This window comes from Gadus macrocephalus, chromosome 14 (genome assembly GCF_031168955.1).
Source record: "Gadus macrocephalus chromosome 14, ASM3116895v1".
NCBI classification, from domain to species: domain Eukaryota; kingdom Metazoa; phylum Chordata; class Actinopteri; order Gadiformes; family Gadidae; genus Gadus; species Gadus macrocephalus.
The window spans coordinates 7,482,803-7,500,889 of NC_082395.1; the positions used below are offsets into that span (position 1 = coordinate 7,482,803).

The window sequence follows — 18,087 nt, forward strand, 5'->3', positions numbered from 1 at the left end:
AAAAGAATTGCAACGTCTCTTGAACTCCCAACTGTATTGTTCCTTTACCCAAAAGATTATTACTTTCTTTTCAACACCCACTAAATAAACATGGAGGGTGTTGATTTTAATCTCCCGTCTCCTTTTTGTCAATTCTTCTTTTTTCAAGAACCATACTGTCAGACTGCAAAAGTAAAACAATCCTACCAGGAAAGGCCCCTGACATGTTATGACTGCAGGCCTTACACAGCACAATCAGAAACACAAATCGATAAAAGCTGCTGGCATCATACACAATGACGGATGGTATATGGAAAAGGAAAAGGGGAAAAAGACGTTGTTTGTAGTTTTGAGTTTGCCGTGATTACACTGCTTCACATTGTACTGCAAACAGTACTGAGGAGCTCGTCATAAGTTATATTGGGATAGGGAGGTATAGTGGAAAACACTGCACAGTGGGATAAATTAGACTTTCCATTGTATTCTCTCACAGTATCACCATTTTCTTTCTTATTAGACTCTTATAAGCCTCCAACAATGCCCGGTGTTGTCAGTCAAGATTTATAGTCCCTGGGTCTCCTGTCAACACATGTGAAACTCAAATGTGTTGTCAAAACAACAGGACTGCCTGTGCTGAGAGCATCTGTAAGTGAGCAGTTGGACTATGGCTTCCTCTGGAGTTATACATCTGTCTTGGCACCCCTGGCCTACCCCTGCGTCACACAGCACTCTACTTAACCTTTGCTACCAACTGCTGTAGCCAACAAAGGACATTAATGGTGGACACGATTCTCAACCTGATAAGTTCCAGTTGATGGGCAAAACTGACAGCCCATAGCAGTCTAATCTATTTGTTGGGTTATTGAATTAAAGTAGCAGCAATCTAATTTGATATATTTTACAATAAGTTAGAAGAACAAAGCAAAATATTATTAGAATATTGTATGTTTTCAGCTATAGCAAGGATTATTTGTATTTTTTGTGTCTGTTATTGTATTTGTTTGTTTCATCCTAACTTAAACGTGGGGCTATTTTGATTCAACAACAACACACCTTTACCTACATTTCTCCCATCTCTTTTGTACAGATTTCTGTGATATAGATGTTGTGGCAATAGCCTATACAGGCTACTAGGCTGAGTTTAGGATGTTTGAAAATAGGCCTATGGGAGTTTTTCATATTTTGAGTTTAAGTTAGCTGTATATGCTATCATATACGCATATTACATTAATCTATTTGGATCATTAGGCCTATATCAATTAAATTAGCACTTGCCATGATATCAATACATTGTTCAATTTCCAATTCCAATTGTGGCAGCTAAACTTTACCCATCATATGTGGCTAATAGCTATACAAAAAGTTAATCAGAAGTCTACAAAACAAACTGATTGTTTCTGTTTTTAAATTACAATTTAGAGATTGGACGCAGGAGGGAAAGAGGTGTGTCCACTCCAGGTACCATTTCGTGTAGCGTTTTATTGCAACATGTGAGATTCCCATCTGCCTAGTTATTGTGCTGCTAAAATTGACATGTTTATGAGCAGAAACAGTTCTGGATTAGTGGTGCGTGCGTGGCTTGATACTGTCACGTGACGCCAGCGAACAGTTTTGTTCCAAAACGTCCAAGGAATGAGGACAGCGGTAAACGGTTAAATATAAAATCGGAATAAGAAGGAATGCAGATGATAGTTTTGTAATATTGCTAAGGAAAAACAAAAACAAGGTCATACACTGTTGGCATTCATGCACAGACCTTACTGAGACAATTGCCTCTAGAGAGCACGCCATGTCAGACAAAGTCGGAACACCCACAGATATTCCGCAACCTTATGTAAAGTAAAGTAACGTATTAAGACACACAACCACCTAAAAATGAACTATGACTTACCAGAAATATTTCTCATTCAAAGCATCAATATTGCTTCGGTCATGAGTGATAAAACAGCCTTTCAACATTCCTAGTCCTCATTGGGCAAGTGCGAGCAATACTCTCTCCTATTGGCCGCAACAATCCAAAACATCAACACGCGTCATCGGGCAGCAACAGCATGGCAGCTCCCATGAAGAGTATGGGCTCGTCATTTAATGCTACTAGTTTTCAGAAGAAAACTAGAAGTAAATTAATTTCGATACCAGGCACAAGACCCTCAGTTCAGAATGGACAGCTTATAGTTTCGACTGGTGTTACGTCCCTCGACTATTTGATAGGTCAGTGTTTTATTAAAATACAGCCTGTCAAGTTAGCATTAGCTCCTACATCTCCTGTAATTTCTGTTATATTGTGTCTTACTTTAGTAACTTTCCTAAGACGTCAATTCAAAACTACAAACGCTGAACGTTCAAGTACACTTTCAGCATGAGGTTCACTTTATCGGAGGAAAGATGGCATGCAGTCTATGTATGAAACGTATCACACATACATTTTCAATCGGATGCTACATCTTGTTATTGATGATGTATGTAAATGCACAGCAGTTAGTGGAAGTAAAAGGTGGTTAATGGCTAAATGTTGCCTATTTGTCAAACGGTATTCAGACATTATTGTTCCAATACCCACACAGAAATGGTTCAGTTCAAGGCAGGTTCAAAGTCAAGTGTCAAGATATCACAAGGCTCAAACAGATGAATGAGAATGTTCCTCACTCCTCTTTGCATTGTTTGACCCCCCCATCATTGATAAGTGTCAATCTTCCGGAGGCTATGGTAGGATAATCGAATTCAGACCATTTTTCAAAGTACATGAGGCACTTCGTTTGGTGTTTTAACATGAATTCTGAGAGTTTATTGTCGTACACGTGCACTGACATAGTGTTTCGAGGCAACACATTTTTTCACAGCATACATCTTTAAATTATTGTTTATACAGGGTTTTGTTTTCTGAAGAGAAGCATACTGATAATACATGTTGAGAACATATTTTGCCATGGTTTCAAGGATTTCATTTGCGCACCATTCAAAGGGAAAGTTTCTTTCAATAGCTTAATAAAAATGACCAAAACAGGGACAATTCTGGGTTTGAACGGTCAGCCATATAAGCGGTTTCAAGAGCTTTGTTTTCATGTGTATTTTGATTGACATTATTCAGTTGTGAAATATAGGTTCACTTGTTGTGATGCCTTCCATTAATTCCATCTTGCTGTATTTCCATAATCATGTGTTGTGCTTTGTTTGTTATCAGGTGGGGGCCTAGCAGTGGGGACAGTGCTGCTAATAGGTGAGCCTTATCATATTTATCTCAAAATGCCTATTTCTTTCTCCATGTGACTACACATGCATTTGCTCTCAATTTTATCCTGTGTGTTTACATTTTTGGTATTTTTAGCAAGAGGAACCAGTTGGCCGATCTTTTATTGTTAATAGCAATTATCATGATGGTGAATATTATTTTGTTGTAAATTATTATCTATCAGAGTAAACTGCTAATCTAACAGTAACATGTTTTTCTTCACGTTAAAAAATTTACTCAACGGTGTTATGTATTACAATGTATTCTAATGCATGAAGGATCCATACTATCCTATAGAAAAATATAATTATGGTCATAATTTAACTAAATGATGGTCTTGCACAGTGTTTGCATTCCTTTACTGCAAATTTGTAGTTTTGTAGGAAGTAAAATCAAGAAATTTCCCTCTCTACCACTTTTTACAGCTTGTCAGAGAGCCTTTGTTTTGGTTACCATTTGCTTGGTGCTAAATTGCAGGTCTTTTGTCATCCTGTTTTATAGTCAGACTCTCACAGAATTGAAAATGAGCAGAGGGTCACATCATGTTAAAATCCCAAGAGTTCTCACCTTCACAACGTACCTTAATTAATATAATCCCCATATGTGTGAGGGATGTTGCGGTCTTATATTCAAAGTAAATGTGCCTATCTTGCAATACAGACGTCTCTCCGCCATTCATATTACTGTTATTATTCATCATAAGTTGAGCTGTATGGACCAGCAGACAGTAAGGTTAAGGTAGTCTTGTTTCCCCTTGAAGCTGTAATTTGTGTGGAGCCTAGGTCTATACCAACTGATGATATTGCTTTGCCCTTTAATTCATCCCCCCAATCGATGCAGGAGTCAGTGATTACACACTAATGCGTTCTTCCCTTCCATTTTGTGAATCATCGCACGGTTGGTTTCATCTGGTAATGAGAGACACAGTAAAGGTGAAATGTGTGCACGCACCCACTTGTGCACGTCTTCCGATGCACGTGTCGGCACATACGCACTATGTCAAGGGAAGTGTGTGTGTGTGCACGCTCCTGTTCCTCAGTTGTTGTTGTTTGGGTGCATTTGTAGTGTGTGCGTGTGCGTTGGAGCTGTCGGCTCCTTCGGCCGCGCCTGTAGCTGTGATGGCCTGTTTGTGGGACACAGGCATAAAATTATCAGACTGGTCGTTGTCTGCCTTTCATGTGTCTTGAGCTGTCCGCTCTCATTTGTCATCCAGGGGGGAGACGAGCCCAGTATGGCTGCTGTCTGAAGATCTCTCATCTTTAAGGTTTTTATACAAGGGCCGAGGGGGGGGGGGGGCAATTTGGGAGGGAAAAGCAGCTGGGCTTGCTGGGGAAAAAACACAAATTAGATGTCTTTGGATTGTTTTGTGAAATCATGTGAAGTACATTTTTTTAACACACGTTATCCATAAAATGGCTGAATTGTATGATTAAGTCAATTTTACTACCTTAATAGCAACATTGAATTAACACAAGACTGACTGTGTTGATTTTAATGGTGAAAATTGTTGACTGTCTTACTGTTAGACAATCATTGTAATGTGTCTGCATAACAATGTCGTACAAAGTAGGAAGCAAACAAGGGGGCGAATATTCTGACCCGGAGGATTTCTCTCCACCCCAAAGTGGCATCAACCAATATGATCCATGGCACTCCCACTCCCACCCTTCTGTTCACAGGCAAATTAAGTAGGAGTGTTCACTTCTTTACCAAACCCAAGTCAGAATGAGCCCAGAAAAAACCCAAACACAAATCATCCGATGACTGTCCAGGGAGTGACTGATCTAGCTCAACGATATGACCCCCTTCACCCAGCCACCCCCTCCTCTCTTGCCCCCACCCCAACCCCCCTGTCGGTCCCATATCCACCCTCCTTACCCCCCGCCTCGACAGCCTAATGACTCCTGGAGGTTCCATTTGTAAGGCTCCCATAGAAACACAGCCACAATAGGCCCCATCTTGAGAGGGCCCATCTGGGAGTCTTTGTGGGGCCTGCTGAAAGCCACAAAGGCCTGCTGACCTAGAAACCCATCAATAAGAGAACAGGGAGCCCCACCGACAACAAATTGAAGAGCCATGGAATTTGCTTGGCCATACTGAGTCCGTAGGTGAGGACAGGGACTGGGGACATGTGTGTGTATGGCGATGGGTGGGCGGGTGGGTGGGTGGATGGAAGGGACATTCCCCGGATGTTCCAGGATGTGATGGGATGTGAGGATGTCATTCCCAAGCTGTCGGCTGTATTTCCATTACCTTAAACAGTCACTGCTGTCATTGTCCCCGTGCCCACTGTTGGCCATTGTGCAAGGAGGGCCCAGGGCTTTCATTCAAAATGGAGGTTGTGACAGGAAGCAGCCGCGGCCTGCTGAGTAGAGTTATGTGGCGCTTGGAGGGGGAGACAGAATGTTGATGATGACTGCTTCACTTCTGGAATGGACGGGTGGCGACTTTGTGTGATCCGACAGTGTCCACCTCTTGAGGGATATTTTTCAACCCTTTGTCCTGTGAGGCGTCTTTGTGAAGACGGACGTGGCCTTTGTCTCTAATCGAAGTGATATCGAAAGTAAAACACTTGGGTGTCAAGAGGGGGAGAACAATGTACTGTATCAGCCCGTGCAACCGTTTGGTTTGAGTTCAGTGGACACACATGTAACCCCGGATCGTAACGTCACACCGACTTTCAAAAGCATTTGGAAACCTCCAGCTTATTTTCCACTGTTTCTCTAAAACATTTTTTTCATGGGGAATAACCAAGGGGAAAAAAAGTGAGTTTGGAAAGGTGCCATTGCTATCAAAATCCACAGGAAACCCAGTAGATGAACGCAAGCTGGCTTGTCAGGGAGCATTTTGGGTAGAATCAACCATCCTACCCTACATAAGGTCTCCTGGTCATTTGGTCTGACAGCCCGGGTGTACCCAGGGCTCTGAGTTAGTCTTCGGGACAGGTGTCTCCCACTGCCCTAGGGCTGGTGTATGATAGGTGACATTAGATGAAGGCACAGGTCCAGCCACGAAAGAGGATGTTGACTGCCTCATGTCCAGGTATAGCGATCACACCCTCATTCCCTCACCGTCTTAACTGCCACCTCTTTCATTCCTGTAAGGGTTGGAGGGAAAATGTGACCCTTATACTGATTCCAGTCAGAAGCCCTGATGCAATCTGCTGTATATACAATTCCGATGGTAGAGGAAAAATAGAGACAGAGAGTGGACATTTTGTTTGTCATCCGATCGGCAAGGCTCTCGTGTGTGTCTTATGTTGTGTAAAGTTGAGATGTTTTCATTTTATATCGTCGTATTTTGTATATTTTCAGAGGAGGACCGATACAACAGCTACTCTCAGATGGTTTTGAAGTACTTCATGGCGGAGGGAGTACTATGTGGACATGAACTCTTCTTGGCGTCGGCTCAAGACCATCCAGATGACATCCTCACGGTATCGAAAACACAACAGCAATCCGTCCAAATGCGTCCCCTCCCGGTTCTGCTGTGTCTTATGTTCCACTTTAATGGGCAATTTACTATTTCTAAATCGGTGCAGCCAAAACGATAGGTGGAAGATCAGCATTATCTTCACATATTCATATCGCCTCCACCATTCCCAGTCGAACGCATTTAGTGCCATCAAAAGATCATTCGAGCTATGAATAACGCCTGTCAACCATGTGTTTGTGTATTAGCAGCAGTCCCTTCCAATCTGCCATATGTAATTAAAGTGAATTATCCTAGGCAGCTGCAGCAGTTATAATGCAGGAAAAATGGGAGGTGGTAGGGGGTTGGTATGAGGGGGGGGGGGGGGGGGGGTGCATGGCTACCCTGGGCATTATGTTAACCAGCGTAGGTGGCTCAGAGACCAGAGGGGGCCACGGGAAGCTTACCCGGGTAGGAAGACGTGTAAGGGTCAATAGGGGTATCTGAAAGGTCGACGGTGGCATGAGGGGTGGCATTGTTGGGATGCTTCTGGATTCATCTCCCTCTAAAGGAGGACTAGAGCCCCCAGAAGCTGACTGCCACCCAGCACATCGGGAACAGCGGTCTGGGCCTCTGATTGATAGTGGGAGGGGTCATCAGCTAACCCCCTTTTTACATATCAAAGGCTTATTAAGCGCAGGGGACTCCCCACAGGCATATATCACATGATCGTTTCGTTCTTTTTATGGCTTGAATTATGCTAATCAAAAGGGACCACTCTTGTACTTAACGTAGACGGCAAGCGTGTTTTTTTACTCAATCTTTATGCAAATTTAAAACAATTAATTTGAGAACAAGTCTTTTAAATAATATAAGCAATGGCCTGCGTTTATATATGGCTATTGCTTTTTAAGCCACTACAACCATAATGCTTTAGCATTAATGGCTCTTATTTATCAACTCACACACACATGCAGAAATTGAAGGCGTTGTCTTACACAAAAGGCGACGTGAATGCATGTGGCGTGTGTGATTGTATTAAGGAACTCCCTGCTCCCATCTTGGATGACATCGCCAGCCACAGTCCAATGGAGGGACGCATGCAGCTAGGTGGGCCGCACGCTAGTCAGGACGCTATGAAAATAGCATGGCGATACCAGAATCTACCAAAAGTACAGGTAAATACATCAGCACAAATTGCACTGCATTTCTTGACCTCTGTCTCTTATGTCATGAGTTGTACCTCGTTTGTTAAGGATAGAGTTGACTTATTTCTTTATTTTTATATATATTTTTTAAATCTTTTAATTCCTACCCCTCATGTGTTGCCAATAATGTTGGCATGAGAAAGAACAGCACTGGCTCGAAGGTTTCAGGGTTTGGCAATTGTCTCCACCGCTAAATCCATCAGCTTCAAAACTCCTTTGTTGTGTGAATGGGACCTCTGCCTCTCCTTTCAGAGCGGGACCAGATTACTCACACTTAGCTGGCGATAGGTAGGCTTTCACTGGTCCCCAACACACATACACACATACACGCACACTTGCACCCCTGCTTAGCCTGGGAAACAGGGGTATTTTGCAGCCTGTGCATTGACATGTCTGCCTGCTCAACTCTATGACCCAGACCTGCGCCTTCTGTCTTCATCCAAATCCCTGCCTTTCTCCCGGCTAGGGTCGGCAGTCCTACACTCTTTCTTCCGCTTTGAGCAGAGGTGACCCTCCCCTTCCCTGCAGGCTCCCCCCCATCCAGTCTATAATCCATATCGCTATGTGGATTAACTGCACACAGAGTGTGTCCCTGGGGATCCTCTGCCTCTTTCTCCCCTCCCTGGAAACTTCTTTATATCTATGTCCCTTGCTCACCTCTCCCCCCTTCCCCTGTAAAATCGTCTTTACAAACCGCCAGTAAGCCTCGGCGGAGGATTTGCATCCCAAATTCGCTCTGAGAGTCCACGCTTAGTTCCCGCTTTACACACACCTCTGCAGCCTGGGCCCACTATGTCGCTCCCCTGATGAAGACATCAGATCAAGGGTGAGGCCGTCAGGGCGGGGATGGAACGCTAAGCGGGGTTGCCATGCTCACAAAGAGAAGATGAGCCCCCCCCAACCTCCGTGCCCAGCTAACCCCCCTCGCCCACCCTCCCCTGCATCTCGCCAGGAGAGGGACACACCGGGGGCCCTAATCCAGATTAGGAGTAGATTAAGGGCCCCTTTTACAATGGAATCCCTGCTTTCACTGGGAAAGAAGACCTGAAACTCTCTCTTTCAGCTGCAGGAAAACATCCGCCGTGCCCGGCGTCCGCGACCCATTTGTTTTCAGAGGCAGAAGTGGACATTTATGTAAAGAAATGATTAAGAACCTGGCCGTAGTGGTTGTTTAACTTGTCTGCTGCCATATGAATCTCGAGGAATGACCCAGAAACAACGCAATTGCATTGCCATAGTGGAGCACACTTATTTGACATTTCATGAAAGCCAAGAAAGACATTAAATTTGGCCTCATGCAATGAATTGGGATTCTTGGGACGGCACACCATTTGTAATGAGAAATTGGCTGCAACTGTGTGGCTAAACTATGATAATGATTGAATAAATTCCTATTATATTGAACTCTTTGGGCTTTAGTGCTTTCAAGGCCCAACCTGTTAACCTCTCCTCACACAGACCGCGCTGGCGTCCTCGTCCCGATTCGGACACTATTACGACGTCTCAAAGAAGATGGAGCCAGAAATCCGGCAGGCAGCCAACTGCCACGCGTTCTACCTTCCGGAACATTCTGCGGAGTCGTCAGCCCCGCACAGGTAAAGCAACCAGACACAGTCGCGAGAAGGAATGAAACCAAGGAGACATCCGCAGCACAAAAGCGCACAAAAGTGGCATCCTCTGCAAAACGCGGGTAAAACAAATGAGACAGCCTCCACAGTATACAGGTCAACAGATATGACATCACCTAGAGAAAACAGTCGAACCGAGGATAAACAAGAGGTAAACACTTCAAACAGCCTGTACATTTGTTAAAAATCTTCTCTGAACCATCCACACTTCCTTTGAAACCTCATTTTGTATACTAATTTTATTGTCTAAATAACAAAGCCATCACATAACAATGTGTATGCAGCTGTTTCTTTTTCATTCCCACATTCAAAGGTTTGAGTGTCTATTTCTACAGGTACTTACAGTATACTATTTAACACTCAACCGTTTCACCTCGAGAGGTTTTCAGATCTTAGCAACAGACCAAAAAAACGTGTATAACCATCAAAGCTGACACTTCCATGGTCGTAAGTGGCTTTGGCGTAGGGGGGGACATTTTCCTCAACGGAAAGGTTGTGTATCTCTATTTAAATAAAGCCACTGTTTGCATAGTGTGTTTGATTACTTCTGTGTTGAGTGTACCGCGGGTTCAAAGGTCATGCAGGGCTCTTTACTCAGAGAGAGCCCGCTGAACACACAGACGGCACACGTAGACAAACACACACTCACGCACACACACACACACACACACACTTGGTAAACATAGCAATCTGTGGCACAGCGGAAGAGGACAGCGTTTTATTGAACCCCCCCCTTTTATTTCTGCAAACAGTGGCCATTTAAAACAGCACAAAGGTAAACACGTTACACATTGTAAAACAAATCAAAAAGTTGCAACATTTACTATCTTTTCAAAAAGTCGCACAACAAAAAAACGGTCAACATATTGTTATTCTTTTATTTTAGAAGATAATGACTTAAGTGGTGTGTGTGTGTGAGTTAGAACGAGAGAGAGCACCCGGTGCAGTGCAGTGGTGTGGTGGGTCTATCAGCGTCACACTGGCACGGCTGTTCTGGGGCTGAAATCGGTTATAGATCTGATAGACATTTTGACAGCAGGAAACTACACCTGCACTGCTCCATTGTGCCCCAAATACCGCCTCAATACGGAGACACACACACACACTCACACACACACACACACACACAGTCCAAAGTCGAGTACTCCCCCTTGCACGTGTCCACAGCCCCATGTTGATACCCTAGCTGTTAAATTGCTCCGTTTGACTTGAAGGCATAATTGGCACAAATTGCTCTCTAGGTGATACAGATCCTGTTGTTTAAGACCAAGCACCCCCCCCCCTCCCCACCCCATCCATCCCCCCCATCCCTCTCTCCCCTCTTTTCTTTATTCACTGAAAGAGGAGCTAAGGAAGCCTCTCTGTATGATCCCAATTAGCCGACGTGCTAGCCCCTGTAGCCAAAGCACCTAGACCTCGTTGCTACCTGAATGAAGGGTGCCCAGTAGGGGTAGCTCAAACACAATACCCACCTACACAATGGCCCCCAACCGGAGGAAACCAGTCTCGGGGAGCAGCCTCCAGCACCGACCGCATGTCAAACAACCCCAGCCCCCTAACCTCTGAGGCCGGGGCTGGGGCAGTGAGGCCAAGCGCTGGTAGGTGTCCCCTCTATCTCACAGGCCTACTCTATCATTAGTCTCAGCAGGGCCAGAAGGCACCATTGTTTGACTGAATAAATGAAACGCGAGTACATGGATATGCTTGGGCCGAGAGCACGGGGGAAAATGGGTATCTATTACCGTTTTTCATGCAGGGCGTGTTGGCATCAGAACAATCTGCGTGTATCAGCTTTTGTGGCCCCGCAGGTTTTCGAATTGACGAGTGACACCGCGACCCACTGTGACAGTCAATACAGAGTGGTCATTACGAACGCCGGCCTGTTCTTAAGTAGAGGGTCCTGCATAAAATGACGGGTTTAACATTGTGATTGGCCAAACGACACCAGGCCCGGCTGGCTCAGCGCTCGTCCGTCTCCGGGCCGCTGTTGGCCGTCGATCAGGTGCTGCTCCGGAGTGATGTCAGCGGTGCACATCTTACCCCTGATTAAACACCAACATGCACCGTCCTGCTATTCTTAGATATAAGCCCATTAATTCTGCTCCCCCTCAGCAATCGTCGTTATTATTATGTTGTGTGTGTCTGTGTGTTTGTGTGTGTGTGTGTGTGGGTGTGTGTGTACATCGACACACACGCGTCTCTTCTGACTGACTGACTGTCGTTCTGTCTCGGCACAATCCGATCCTCGGGAGGGCTGACAGAAGACCAGTCATGTTGTAATTTAATCAAGCAAATAAATTAATTGGATCTCTTGATATGGATCATCAGTCTGCTTCGATGGACAGGAAAAAAAACAAAACAAGCAGAGTCAGGAGGAAGATGCTGCAGTCGTAGAGCGGCAGGTTTCGGTGTCGATAGGCCTGATCCCGTTTGGAATCGCATCGTGCTCTATATCGCAGTATGTAATTATATATAATTACAGAAAAATAAGTATGGACTTGGTATGCATGCAACGATATGGGTAAATATATGTATAATTACAGATAATGGACGGAGACAGAGCCTGTATCGTGCATTGAGATTCACCATATCAACGTGATTTTTGTTTTCTTTGCCCCCCCCACCCCCCTCTTATGTCCAATGTGGTCCTGCCTTCAGTCCGCTGCTTGAGTCCTACTCTGCACTGCTCAGGTCCATTCAGGAGGTCATACGCAAGGGAGGGTTCGATGGAGCCGCACCCCCGGTAAGAACGCGTCCATAACGGACAAATGTTAATGTCACCCCGGTCGACTGGAGTGAATGAATCAATGATTTACCCTCATTTATTTTATTCCGTAAATTGTTTTTTGTGGTTACAGCAGGTAATATAAATCGTAAGCTAACTGGCCCCATATATTGTATATTCCACCTTAAAAATGAAGACTTTGTATTTTATCACTTTATTCATCATTTTGTGTGTGTCACCACTGTGTGTGTGTTTGTGTATATTTGTGTGTGTAGTGTTATTTATCGCTGAAATAACACTATAAAGCTTAACATAGTTACAGAGAATTTGGTATGAAATCCAGACAGAGATAAAGCCTATACTTGAAACCCCCCCAGCCCTCTAAACCCGAGCTGACTGTCCCCTCCATGTGACCCTGCTCTGTTTACCTCCCTCCTCACCTGCTTGGCCTGGCCCCACCTGTGAGTCACAGCTGTGCGTCACGTACCTTTGACGTCCATCTTTTTAATAATCAGCAATTCTCCAAAGAACGCCAGAAATGTCCTCAGCCCCGTCTGTCTCTCTGTGCCTATTGATGTCTCTTTGCATAGGGCCACAGTGTATCTCTGTGTGTGTGTGTGTGTGTGTGTGTGTGTGCGTCTGCGTGTGCGTGTGCGCGTGCGTCTGTGTGTTTCTCATCTACCTACTGTTACCCTACTGTTCATCACCTGGAGCCACCTTCTCCCCCCCCCCCCCCCCCTCCCTCTCCTGTTACTCTCACATGGGATCCACCCCCCCCTACCACCCCCCAACATACTAGACCCCCCCGCCTCCCGAGTGGTGTCACTCACACGCCAGATTAACTGCTGACATCATCAAAGTGCTGCGGCCGCCTGTCGTGCGGTTGGCACGGCGCTGGAATGCGGAGCGGCACAGAGCGACACATGCACTGGCTCTGCACCACCTACAGTATTGGAGGGGGGGGGGGGGGCGCGGCTAGGAGTAATAGATGAGCCCTTGTTTATTCGTCCAATGGTACGGTAATCAAAGGAACTCGAGCAGTTGTATCCTATCTGGACTATGACGAGCGGCGAGCTTGTTCGGGGGAAAGTGTCCCATTGGCTCCTGAGGCTGAACAGCTTTTTATAATTGAACAGCAGTTGCCCTGCACCAGGGCTGGCTGGTGAGTGGGTTGGGGTCCCAGGGTGGGCGCTGCTGCTGCTGCCGCCGCCGCCCGTGCCTATAGGGCTGCCCTCCTTGGCTGGACCCCACTGGCACGGTTCCCTGGTTCTGCTTTTCTATAGTCTTAAACTATAGGAGTTAAGTTTGGCCTCTGCTCCTGACGTCGCCACGGCAACGCTTGTGTTGCCACTGTTTTTTTCCTGTGTCGTCGTCCCCCCCGTCCCCGTCCCCGTCCCCCGTCCCCCCGCCATGCTGGGTTTCCAGACATTAAAATAGATTGGTGAGAAGTGGCAGACCCAAAATGACGCGGCACAGTGTATGCTAAAATTCATACACACACACACGTGCATACACACACACGTGCATACACACACACGTGCATACACACACACACGTGCATACACACACACAACCTCGTGGAACGATATCTTTGGCATCTTAAGGTGGTGCGGGGTTGATTGTCGGAGAATGGAGTGTAGCAGACTGTTAAGGTAAGGCTCTCTCTCTCTCAAGAGAGCGAGCGGGAGTGTGCTCACGTGCACAACAATGGGCCCACAGTGGAACTCTTTGAAAACAATGTGGTTTATTTTGTTTAGGTGCTGCTGATTGTGAGCCAGACCCAAACAAAGCTTAGGTCATACTGTATGGGGGGTGGGGAGAGGGGCGCAATGAGATATAGAGCGAAGAGGAGGAGGGGCGGGTGTGGAACGAAGAAGGAGGGGGGCATGGAGAGAGTTGGGTGGGAGAGGAGAAGGAAGATGGTGTGTGTGTGTGTGTGTGTGTGTGTGTGTGTGTGTGTGTGTGTGTGTGTGTGTGTGTGTGTGTGTGTGTGTGTGTGTGTGTGTGTGTGTGTGTGTGTGTGTGTGTGTGTGTGTGTGTGTGTAGGAGTCACGGTGGGGGGTATACTTTAGGCCAAAGCTTTGTTAATCACCCTTGGCTTTCACCTCCATAATCAGGACCTGTGCTGGAGTAAGCAAACATAAAGGAGCGATTGTACTGAAAGGCTAAGAGCCCTCTCGACGGCGCAGACAGATACTTTTACAACTCCCTTTTCCCCCCCCCCCTGCTTTCGTGATATACATCCCCACCAATGGTTGGCCACGGCGACACATCTGTCCTTCCTTTTAGCTCGGGAATAAGTTACCGTCGGGATAGCGATGGGGGATTCAAGGGGACGGCCGCCCACCCTTTCCCTGGCCCCCTTGGCGGTGGAGTTTTACTGCGGTGCCAAGAATGTGCTGGGGTTTCTGGGTGGCGGCCATATTGGAAGCCCGTCTGACAGGTCCATTGTGCCCGTGTCAGATGGCCTCGGTGATTGGGCAGTTGTGTCCAATCATGTCTGTGTTCAGATCGTCTGTGCTAACTCGAGCTCTCGCCCGGTAGCCCGCTACCAGACATCAGTAATTACACTTTGCACAGTGACTGTTTTTTTGTTTTTGTTTTAAATGGGTTATTCTAAATCTGCTTGAATATGAAATGTACGTGTGCATCATCATTAGCATCGTATTGACATATTTGCAATGTAACCTGTGAAATGGACAAAGCGGTCCTAATATCGGCCTCCTTGTTGTGTCTTCCCTTCCAGGCAAAGTCCCGGAACGTCTTGCGCATCGGGCTCCCGTCCCTGGGTTCCCCCCTGTGGGGTGACGACCTGTGTTGCCGCGACAACCCCGCCCACGGCCACGCCCTCACCACCTTTCTCTACGGACTGCGGGCCGTGCTGAGGTCATCGCTCTCCGTGGCGGTGCTGACCATTCCCTCACACCTGATCCAGGTACCACACACACCGGTGGCGAACGCAACACAAAAACAACAACAACACACGTCTCCGTAAGGATCTCTCAATGGAAATAATGTGCTGGCTTTGTGTGGCATGTGTCACACACTCATCCCAGCACGCAGTACCGTACACGTCCTTCGGGGTTGACCCCGGGCGGCGGGCTGCGGGGGGGGTTTGACGCGGGAGACGGTAGTGTGTATACGGGTAGTGTGTGTATGTTTGGCCTGTGCAGGTTTGCTTTGTCCTGATCCTAATGGGCCATGAAGTTTGTGTCCTTTATTATGGGGGCCCACTCTTGACCCGATGGTGGAGTGCCACCCTCGTATGATTCAGAATGGCGAGAGGCCACTTCCCTCAAATGTCACAGTAGGACCCAGTTGGTTGCACACCTCATGCGAAAAGTCGTTTCTTTTGGTTTCAGTGTCTTATCTTGAATGGGTTTGTGTGAGTTGTGTGTTTGTTTGGGCTTTTAATTAGTGCAAACTGTACACAGTGTGTGTGCATTCGCTTCCCTCTCTTTAACAAGAGTATCTCTCCCTTTGTGGCGCTGTCTGTGTGTGTGCGTGTGTGTGTGTGTGTGTGTGTGTGTGTGTGTGTGTGTGCGTGTTCGCGTGCTGGGTGTGTGCTCGTTTCTGCGTGTCCAGTCTGGCCTCTCAGTGTGAGGGTGGAGTCATCTGCTGAGGCATATGGCGAGCGCAGCCCCCCTACCCCCAGACTGCCCAGACTGTAGCAGCACACACTAACCAAACAGCCATCTGAGACCTCGTGAGACGGAGCTCGCTCTCTCTCTCTCTCTCTCTCTCTCTCTCTCTCTCTCTCTCTGCCTCTCTCTGCCTCTCTCTGCCTCTCTCTCTCTCTCTCTCTCTCTGCCTCTCTCTGCCTCTCTCTGCCTCTCTCTCTCTCTCTCTCTCTCTCTCTCTCTGCCTCTCTCTGCCTCTCTCTGCCTCTCTCTCTCTCTCTCTCTCTCTCTCTCTCTCTCTGCCTTTCTCTCTCTCACTCTGCCTCTCTCTCTGCCTCTCTCTGCCTCTCTCTCTCTCTCTCTCTCTCTCTCTCTCTCTCTCTCTGCCTTTCTCTCTCTCACTCTGCCTCTCTCTCTCTCACTCTGCCTCTCTCTGCCTCTCTCTCTCTCTCTCTCTCTCTCTCTCTCTCTCTCTCTCTTCTCTCTCTCTCTCTCTCTCTCTGCCTCTCTCTCTCTCTGCCTCTCTCTCTCGTTCTCTCTCCATCCTCCCTAGTGCCGCTCAGACAGCCCATAGACACAACACTCTCTTTGAGATCCTTCAACGGAAGAGGATATGCTTGACTCTTCACTTTTCATAGTTTGTTCATGTGCTTTAGGTCCACTCCAGAAAGGCTGAGTGGCTATCTAGCAGATGTCAGCTGTGGTGGGAGCCGTCTCAACCCCTCCCCCCCACAGTCCTACTGTCCCTCTCTGGCCTTGTACCCAAACCCCCTTAATCTGACCCCCCTCCCCCAAGCCTTCATCCGCGCCCAGAACGGAGGAAGCACATGCGGGCAGAGACGTGGATGCACATGGGGGATGGGGTGTTGGGGGAGGAGGGCGTTTGGACTGAGTCAGGTGTTTGGTTATTTAGCCAACATGGTGGTAATTAGAGGCCGTTAAGACAGGGTACCTGTGAGACCGCGGGTCTATTAGTGCAACCCAGTCTGCCTCTTGAAGGCTTCAGGTGAAAGTGGTTAGAATTAGTTAGATTAGAGTGTTTTCCCAGCCCTTAAAGTGGCCCAAATCATATATTCTTTCCACAATATAAACCTATATGAAAATGCAACGTCCATTCTGGAGTTTTAGACCTCATCTTTGACACACGTTTATTTGTAAGCTGAAATTAATTTGTTTTTTTGCTACGTTTATTTTTTATCTTGTATTTTGTTATTCTTATCACCACCACTATTGGCCACAATCTATTTCCCCTATTTCCTCTGTTTAAGTACAAAATATGAAAATTGATCACAAATAATAGTCCCAGTAGATTCATAGCACAGAAATAGATGTGATTTTTTTGCAGTTACTTTGCTCATCACTTGACACGTTTAATAATAAGCCAACACAGAATCCCATTGGTGCATCTATAGATTTGTTTTCAGAGGTACGGCATCCATCAGAGATGCGTGAATCACACACTCAAAGTGTTTAGTGCTTCCAGAACAGCCGCGCGAGCAGCGTTTTCTGTTCTTTACCTGGGCTAATTAGTTTTGTTGTTCGGAGCGCATTCCGGACTAGAAGCCAGTCGTTGGGGACGACACCGGGCACTCCATCTATTATTGAGCGCTTGGGAATCTGAGCGATTCATTGAAAGCCTGCCTAAGGCCTCAGAAACTCTGAAACATTAATTAGGCTGGTCCCGGCCCGGCCATCCTCTTTTCTTCTTAATATCTAGCCGCCACGCCCAGCTCCAAAGTTAACTCGGTGCTCCAAAAAAACGGTACCACAAACCTTTGTATAGGACACCAGACCCTAAACTTAACGGTGTCTTTATTGTTCTAAATCGTGATCCGATTTTTCCGTGTTCATCCCATCCAATGCTCATAGGTAGGGAGAAACAAAACCAATCTCTCGCTTGTGATGGTTTGATTAGAAAGCTATGAAGAAATTACGTTGGGTGCAATTTAGTACCATGCTATCCCATCCAATGCACTTTAAGCACATTACGAGTGGCACTCATGCATAGCATGTGTTTTAACTTTGAGTACCTCATTATGAACCCAGAAAAAAACAATCATGACTTTATATAATGATCGCCTTTAGTTGGTGTCTATTTTATGCAAACTACTACACACCACTACCGAACTAGATATATTTATAAATATCTGAAATGATCCATTTTGTAGTTGGAAAGTGAGTTTGCTCGGAATAACATAAAATGTTGTCAGAAATGTCATAACGACATCAGTATGTATATACTACATGATATTTGACTTGATTAATAACTTTAATGTGAAGCACACAA

At 46.3% G+C, this 18,087-nt stretch overlaps 2 protein-coding genes across 2 annotated transcripts in view; one reads left to right on the top strand and one right to left on the bottom strand.

Annotated features, from left to right (window-relative positions):
* Window positions 1–2,012, bottom strand: part of immp1l (inner mitochondrial membrane peptidase subunit 1) — a 12,809-nt gene extending 10,797 nt beyond the window's left edge. Inside the window, exon 1 of the mRNA XM_060072090.1 lies at window positions 1,871–2,012. The gene's annotated coding sequence lies outside the window, so the exon portion shown is untranslated. The remainder of the gene's footprint in view (window positions 1–1,870) is intronic.
* elp4 (elongator acetyltransferase complex subunit 4) overlaps window positions 1,994–18,087 on the top strand; it is a 53,071-nt gene continuing 36,977 nt past the window's right edge. Inside the window, exons 1-7 of the mRNA XM_060072088.1 lie at window positions 1,994–2,190; window positions 3,161–3,196; window positions 6,523–6,644; window positions 7,663–7,797; window positions 9,286–9,422; window positions 12,114–12,198; window positions 14,927–15,115. Coding sequence (XP_059928071.1) covers window positions 2,031–2,190; window positions 3,161–3,196; window positions 6,523–6,644; window positions 7,663–7,797; window positions 9,286–9,422; window positions 12,114–12,198; window positions 14,927–15,115 — 864 coding nt within the window. The 5' untranslated portion in view covers window positions 1,994–2,030. The remainder of the gene's footprint in view (window positions 2,191–3,160; window positions 3,197–6,522; window positions 6,645–7,662; window positions 7,798–9,285; window positions 9,423–12,113; window positions 12,199–14,926; window positions 15,116–18,087) is intronic.